The sequence below is a fragment of the Vanacampus margaritifer genome, chromosome 6 (genome assembly GCF_051991255.1).
Source record: "Vanacampus margaritifer isolate UIUO_Vmar chromosome 6, RoL_Vmar_1.0, whole genome shotgun sequence".
In the NCBI taxonomy this organism is placed as follows: domain Eukaryota; kingdom Metazoa; phylum Chordata; class Actinopteri; order Syngnathiformes; family Syngnathidae; genus Vanacampus; species Vanacampus margaritifer.
In genome coordinates, this window is record NC_135437.1 from 7,424,351 (window position 1) to 7,432,132 (window position 7,782).

Consider the following 7,782-nt stretch of genomic DNA (forward strand, 5'->3'; position numbering starts at 1 on the left):
TGCTGCGGGATGTGCAGTTGGGATATGAAAAGCTTGCAAACATGTGGTAGATTTAATTAATGTCAACTATTTCATCTGCTTCAGTGCAGGCACTTTAGGCCCCTTAGCAGACCCCCTCTGTCGGTGAAACGAGACATTGGTGAGATGCGTCCTCAGATCCCGCACGGGCATCGGGATTGCTTTCGCAGCCTTTTGCTTCCAGATTTTTAACTGCTCCAAATTATATATGTGTTGCATTTTTGTATAGTATTGATGAGTTTCTACAATTGTGTCATGGTAGTGATGGTGTTAAGAGGTGGATAATGTGTGGTTAGAAGTCCCCGTTGAAGTCGCAGATGTGAAATGCACAGCCCACCACTGCATTCTGATGAGGCCTCGGCACTCCCTCTGGAGGTGCTAAATTCTTAAAAATTCCATTTCTGGAATCGTGCAGAGGATATTTTGCTAAATGAATGCCCCCACCCCTCTCTGTATATTTTAACTTCTCCCGTCAAATATCCCCCCTCCCACACATACACACTGAGAACACCTCCCTGTTGACACCTCCTGCTCCTTATTTGACCCCCACTGTATCACCTTTTCGCTCAAGCAAGTAATAGTTATTAATAATGAAAACATAAATGATTCATATATCCTGAACTTTTCGAGCAGCAACTTTGAATTGGATTAGTCTTTTAAGATTCAGTCAATGACATTTAGTGCAGGAGCTTATTTCTCACATCCCTGGATCAATGAGTGTCTTTCCAGACTGTGTTTGTCATTTTCTTGCTGTCCTCTTGAGGAGAGTGTGACACTAATGGATTTCAACACTAAACTGATGGAGGAACATTTATTGGCTTATTGGGACAAATCATATTTTGGGCCAGCTCTGAATCACTACTCATCTCTGGAACTCTGTAATGGGATATAAAAAAGAAAAAAAAGAAAAAAGGAGGCCTCGTGCGCCTGAGTGTGTGAATGTATTATTGCCGGTGCAAAATCAAGACACACATGAATGCATTTGTGAAAACTTAATCACAAAGATTTACAGCAGTGCTTGCAAAGTAAGTCCTTTGCTGTATTTTCCATATTTCACACAAAGAATTGTTTTGTCATCAAATTGTAATAACAACAGGATTTTTTAATGTCGCCTACTACATCAAACAACGGCAGTGGAACAGTCATAATATATGTTCTTTGGTTATCATCACATGATTATCAACCAACATCTTTGCATCATCCACCCATCCGTTAACAGCCATTCATGCTCATATTCAGTTTTTACTTTTCAAATCACCTAACATAAATGTTTTTTTTAACGTGGAAGGAAGAAGGGGTACCCAGAGACCCAAAGCCCGCATTTGAACCCGACCTCCAGACTGTGAAACAGATTTGCTAACCAGGTATCCACCAGGCCACCATTTTTGCATCATTAGAACAAAGCAAAAAAAAAGCAAAACAATTGGGGTTGAAGTGTGAGTTTGTAGTAAAGCCACACATGTTGGCATACATTTTAAAACAGTTTTTATGATTTTTTTATCAACAGAAAAGGTCAACGATCATGTTTTCACTTTCAAAGTGCACCAACATATCTCAGTTAAATAATACTATGTATTCAACCCAACACGCTTCATCAACACAAGCTGCAATGAATAAGAGTACAATAACATGCTGATTGCATCCAATAAATCAGTGTGACATTCATCGTCAGTCTTGCATATAATCCAGGAGCATTTGTCCATTTTCACCGTAGCATAAAGCCTTTTTCAAAAGATCAATAGTGGCACACTATAATATTTTGTTGATTAGCCAAGAAGCGTGAATATGTGTATATGAATGTGTCTGTCATGCAAACCATGACAGACACAGATAAACTGCAAAACCCACTACAGAATCTGGTATTGACTTCATGGTCATAATCATAGTAAGATTTCACATATTTTAGAGATAGACAGACACACACACAGACACACACACAGACACACACACAGACAGATCAGCAACCCGACAAGCTGGTTGGCGATGGAAAAAGACTGTGTTGCGTTTAGTATCTAGATGTGTTTTTATTTTTTTATTCTGACCAAAAATATAGCTGAGGTCAACACACAATCGTCTCGCAGAAAAATTTACTCCGCAACCTACTCCATTTTGGTGTACATACCTTAAAAAAAAGAAAAAGAAAAATGATAACTGCTCTCTGTCTTGCTAGAGACATAAGCGCCACCCAAAACTCAGTTATTGGTTATCTATTCACCAAGACCAGATGAGGGTGACCAGAAAATAATAAAGAAAATAATAAAGAAAATAATAAAGAAAATAATAAAGAAAATAATAAAGAAAATAATACTAGTCCCATATCAACCACTGCGGTCTTGAAAATACTATTTTCAGACTAAAAACAAGTAATGTCGACTTTTTTCAAGCTGCAATAAATACAACTATTTTCTTAAAATACATGAGCTTTTAACACATGGATAACAGCATGAGTGTCAAGCAGGGGGTAAAGAGGTCCCATTTTCTTTGTCATGAACTACCCAGAAATTGAACCCACAACCTGTCTGAAGGTAGGCACTCTACCACTAGACCACTGAGCTGGTAGTAAAAGAAGGAAAAATGAGCTTAGTAAATATAACGAAATAAACCGTATTGCACTCGTCTATTTTGCTACTTGTATTTTTCCCCATTTATCTTATTACTAGATTATTCAAAATTTTTAAATAAAAAAACTCATGAAACCCCAGTCCAGGGTCTTTGATGTTGGTTAGTTGTCATCTTAAAATGTGGGAAATGCTTGTTTTAATCTTCAGGGTACTTCAAACTGCCTGTTAACACTCAATGCCAAGACTGCTTGATCAAATAAGATAATTAAGTAATAAGTTGTCTTAAATAAGTCTTAAAATAAGCACAATGATCTTGCCTGACAATTTATTTTTAAGTAAAAAATAACTTGTCAAATCAAAATAAGCAAATTTAGGTTAAATTTAAAAAATTATATCTTACTTAAGATTTTAGTTTTTGCAGTGTTTCATGAGACCCATAACCTGTATGGTTGCCTGTAAGGGCAACTTTAAGTGCCACTGCTGTACAACATTGTGCATGTGTGAGGGAGGCTGTGCTAATAATGAAGATTGAAATTATTTCAGAAAAGACCCCCAGAAAAAAAAGGGTCTAGAGCAGTGATGGGCAAACTCTGCCCTCGAGGGCCGAAGTCCTGCAGGTTTTGGATGTTTCCCTGCTGCAACGCAGCTGATTTCAATCAACAGGATCGTTATCAGGCTTATGCGGAACTTGCTGATGAGCTGATCATGAATCAGCTGTGTTAGAGAAGGGAAACATCCAAAACCTGAAGGACTCTGGCCCTCGAGGACCAAGTGTACCTACCCCTGGTCTAGAGGAAAGAATTGGGTTCAGGGTTTTAGGTGAACTAATGAATACACACACACTCGCACGCACGCACGCACGCACGCACGCACGCACATACACATACACATACACATACTCACCCACATACAAAAAAAAATATATATATATATATATATATATATATATATATATATATATAAAAGGAGAGCAATGATGGCATGTCAAATCGAATGAACAATACTGAGCTCTCCAGAAGAAGAAAAAAAAGAGAAAAAAAGAATTGGGTTCGGGGAAGACGGTTAACTTTTGATAATGTTTGACTTGACCTTTAAATAAACATGTAATGTTTAAATATGTATGTTCATTGAGTTATGTCACTCAAATTGAATATTGATTAATATTGGTGAAATGTAACTTTTCACTGCAGCTTAGATCTTAACTTGTGTTTATATAGATCCTCAGCAATGGTCCTTTTGGTCACCACGTGATTTTTGACACTATAGTGGTAGTGACCCGTCCATTCAACAAAAAAAAGGATACCTTTGATGTTAAAAAGGCCCTGAGTAATATTTCATTGTGACATTTTCAGAGACATTGACAGTTTATTTTAGCTAAAGATAATTATGATGTTAGATGTAACATAAACATTTGAACAGGGCAATAGTGTCAAAATTTGATTATTTTAATCAAATCAAGAAGAAAAAGTGTTATTCTACAACTAGTTAAGACTAGAGGAAGCTGAGAAATAATCTTTTCTCTTTTCGTTGGGGCGCATTTTGGATTGTTTGCATACCAGCCACTAGGGGGCCACCCCAACTTGCATCCGTGGATTTTTGAAAACTTTAGACACACTGTCAAAAATCAAAAACTTGTCCATAAGTGCATAATTTTCATGAATTCTCTCCTAGCTATGAGGAGTCCACTGCATAGTGCTGAGTTAGTATTAAACTCCATGTTGGTGCAGGCAGGACTACATACCAAAAAAAACATATGTATGCAATTGTTTCGGTCCGAAAAAAACTCATTTTATCTAGTGCTATTTTTATTCATGTTATAAAATTCAATTTAATAATATTATGCTCTTTTTATCATGTATTTTATACATGTGTTTTGACTTTTTTGGGGGTAACATACCTACATCATGTGTACAATGTAGTATGTATTATCTCAGGTTTTGCACCTGTGCGAACATGTGATAGTGGGTTGGCCGCTGTGTGCATTTCTGATGATGCTAGTTGCTCACTGTGGTTCGAGGAATGCTCGGGGAATGGGAGTTCTTGTATGTTTCAATGTGAAAAATATTCATTTATTTATTTATTTTCACGTTTGTGATTGCATACGGGACATTACCACAGCTGCGGTTGTTTTTTAAAGTCCTCAAATGACCAGCAGGTGTCGGTGTAACATAAAGCAATAATGATGCATAAACATAGCGGCTCAAGCATTTTGCACCTATTTGTTTATAAATATGGACTATATTTTAGAGTACAGTACTTCAGCTAAGTTTAACGAATGTCGAAGAATCAGTGTCATTAAGTAATCATAATTATGAAGACAATTAAAATACGTTTTTGGGAGAAATAAATTCTAAATTATACACGCTTTTGTAATAATCTCCATTTAGGTTGTCAGCGCATAACAAAGCACATTGTAGTTTAATTCGACAGTCTGATAGCCATATCCCACTTGGATAATACAGTACAGTACTGCATTCTTTCTGGGAAACCAATCAAGCGGAACTTTAGTTTGTGCCCGTTTCTACACGACGACGGAACATACGTCTATCTCCGGCAAGCAGAGGTTCTAATGTTGATGCGTTACTAAATGCGTTATTATGAGTGTAAGTCATCTTACTATAGCTTTTCAATGACACTATTAAATGAGGCACGGCTATTATGTATTGCACCGAGAGGGCGGGGCGTCATGTTAAAAGTTGTAAGCACGTTCAGGTTGTCTTATTTAAAATCAATTAGACGCAGGTATTTCTCTACTGAATGCCTGGATGAGGAATCTATTAGGAGGTTCATTTATGAAAACACAAAGATTGTTGAAGATCATAACCTGACACCAGAGATCAAACTCAGACTTTTCACCCCAGACTGTAGGTTTTGGTTTGAAAGACCAGAACTTTGGCCTTTTGATGACCCATACTGGGCCATATACTGGCCAGGAGGGCAAGCACTCTCAAGGTAAGCATTTTATTGTATTTAATAATGTGATTTTTTTTTTTTTTTTTTAATTGTTGTTTGCTGAAACTTCATACCTGCAGGTATCTCCTGGATAATCCTGGAGTAAGTTTGGGGAAATCCGTATTGGATCTAGGAAGTGGCTGTGGAGCTTCGGCCATCGCTGCAAAACTGTGTGGTGCCGATCAAGTAGTCGCTAATGACATTGACTCAGGTGAGCACTGTCAATAACATTTCTTTTCAGTCCTAATTATTTTGTGTATACAATAAATCAACACAAACATTGAGAAGTGGATGACAGTTGGATATCAGATTCTACATGAAGTCAGATGCAAATGAATGTCACTTCTAAATATGTTTCTTTCTATCACAGTTGCCACACTTGCAACCTGCATGAATTTCAAGCTCAACGGTCTGGAGTCCCCAGTTTGTGTGACAGATAACATGATTGGTTCAGATCCTGGCAACTTTGACCTGATTCTTCTTGGCGACATGTTCTACGATGAGACCCTCGCCTGCAGCCTTCATGCTTGGTTGCAACACTGCATAAAAGCCCACAACAGCCAAGTTCTAATTGGAGATCCTGGCAGAGCCCACTTTGAGGAGCATGGCTTTCAAAGGCTTCTGCAGAAGTTGGCCGAATTTGAGCTGCCCAAGTCTGTCCGAGAAGAGAACTATGGTCTAACTTGCAGCAGTGTTTGGTGCTATGATCAGCAACTAACCTTAAAATAAACTTGTATTAAGATGCATTTTTTGATTTGATTGAACATTGTTCAGCATATCATTTTACATTATAACAACATAAGCTACTTGTATGTACCTTGCTGTTGAAATTGCACTTCACATTGTACCATACTGTACGTTAAAGGTGTACAAACAAATGTGAGACTTCTGTTAGTCACCATTTATTGAAAAGTAGCCGTGTGCGTTAATAAAATATTTGCTGTTGATCTGATTTAAAGTAAACACCAGGCCAGTTTTGTCAACACTGGATTTTAAGAATAAAGTTGCTAAATCATGACATTTCTAAATTTGAATGAACTGTCATGATTTATGGGTGTTATAGTGCCAGTGGCACTTTGCAATTGAATACCGGTAACTATTGCCGAATATGACTAAATTGTACTTTCGTAACTATTATTGATTTGATGTTATTTGTCAGAGTGAAAGGGCCCTGTCTTAATTCAATTAGCACTACGGACAATGCCTTTGAGCAAAGAGCCTTGAGACTATTTATACCCTGTATCATAGGGTGACCAACCGTCCCGTGTCGAGTGGGCACGCACAGCGTTTGAAGCTCAATTAATGTGTCCCGCAAATTGGAGTCATGTCCCGCAAAATCAGTGCTTGCCTTAATAATAACAATAACTTTCATAAGAGTTTGGCGCGATGCTGTCAGCCGTAACCATGACAACAACAAGGTGTAGCCACGGACATTCATATACAGTAAGTATAGTCCGCCTGTGTGAGTCGCTCACAAAAAGTCCCGCGTTGCCTTCACGGTCGCTGGACTGTTGTAAACCGCTGAACCAATTGCTTTTTCGTTGTTGACTAATGTTGTGAAATTTTCAGCAGTTCGGCGAGATTAATGAAACAGTCCGACAAACAATTTGTCTTTTGGGTTTCTTTATATTTGAAGCTTCAAATGTACACTAGTCTTATGGAGCACTTTATATGGTCGTGGTCTGTGAGAGAGTGCGCAGAAAGAATCACGGGAAGATTCCTTATGCTGCCTAGTTTAAAAAAAATAAAAATGGGAGGGAGGAAGGCAAGCAGTCTGTTCTGGGCAAGTTTATCAGTTCAAGGTTACTTTGGTATTGCTTTCTGTCCAAGGAATGAAAAGTCCTTTGTTAACGAAAATACAGGTGTACACACTACAATAAACTGATGTTAATATGTGCTGAATAATTGTTTCCCATAACACCTACTTCTGCTCAGCACTTTGAATCAAAAGACTTTTCTCATTAAAGATACGCCGGCATAACTAGGATGTTGTGATGACAAACGTTTTTTTTTATTTTAAATGCGACCATCACACGGGATTGTTTGCTATCTTCAGCTAGCCCGTCTAATAATACAGGGGCCACATCTGCGTGCTTAAAGACACAGCAACATCTCAAGACACTTATTGTCAGGTTCAGTCAACCTAGAACATTTCAAATCTCTGAAATGCTTCGGACAACTGAGACAGACACACTACACATACGGACTCGTCGACGGGAACGCGCAACCGAGGGGCACAAAGGCGGAAGCG

The 7,782-nt window shown here is 38.2% G+C and overlaps 1 protein-coding gene across 2 annotated transcripts; it reads left to right on the forward strand.

Annotated features, from left to right (window-relative positions):
- The first annotated feature begins 5,075 nt into the window (after positions 1-5,075).
- On the forward strand, positions 5,076-6,277 carry etfbkmt (electron transfer flavoprotein subunit beta lysine methyltransferase). Of its 2 annotated transcripts, XM_077568692.1 has the most exons (4): positions 5,076-5,182; positions 5,441-5,531; positions 5,612-5,742; positions 5,902-6,277. In XM_077568692.1, the coding sequence occupies exons 1-4, from the start codon at positions 5,167-5,169 to the stop codon at positions 6,258-6,260; spliced, it is 597 nt and encodes a 198-aa protein (XP_077424818.1). In that variant the 5' UTR covers positions 5,076-5,166; the 3' UTR covers positions 6,261-6,277. The 2 variants fall into 2 exon arrangements, with proteins under 2 accessions (XP_077424818.1, XP_077424817.1); XM_077568691.1 differs by having other exon boundaries at positions 5,117-5,531.
- The last annotated feature ends 1,505 nt before the right edge of the window (positions 6,278-7,782 follow it).

Excerpts from the sequence above, each read along its gene's own strand:
- etfbkmt (XM_077568691.1), top strand. The coding sequence starts at position 5,167 with ATGCGTTATTATGAGTGTAAGTCATCTTACTATAGCTTTTCAATGACA. Across the intron at positions 5,532-5,611 it reads GGAGGGCAAGCACTCTCAAG|GTATCTCCTGGATAATCCTG; the intron begins GTAAGCATTTTA and ends TCATACCTGCAG. Across the intron at positions 5,743-5,901 it reads CGCTAATGACATTGACTCAG|TTGCCACACTTGCAACCTGC; the intron begins GTGAGCACTGTC and ends TTTCTATCACAG.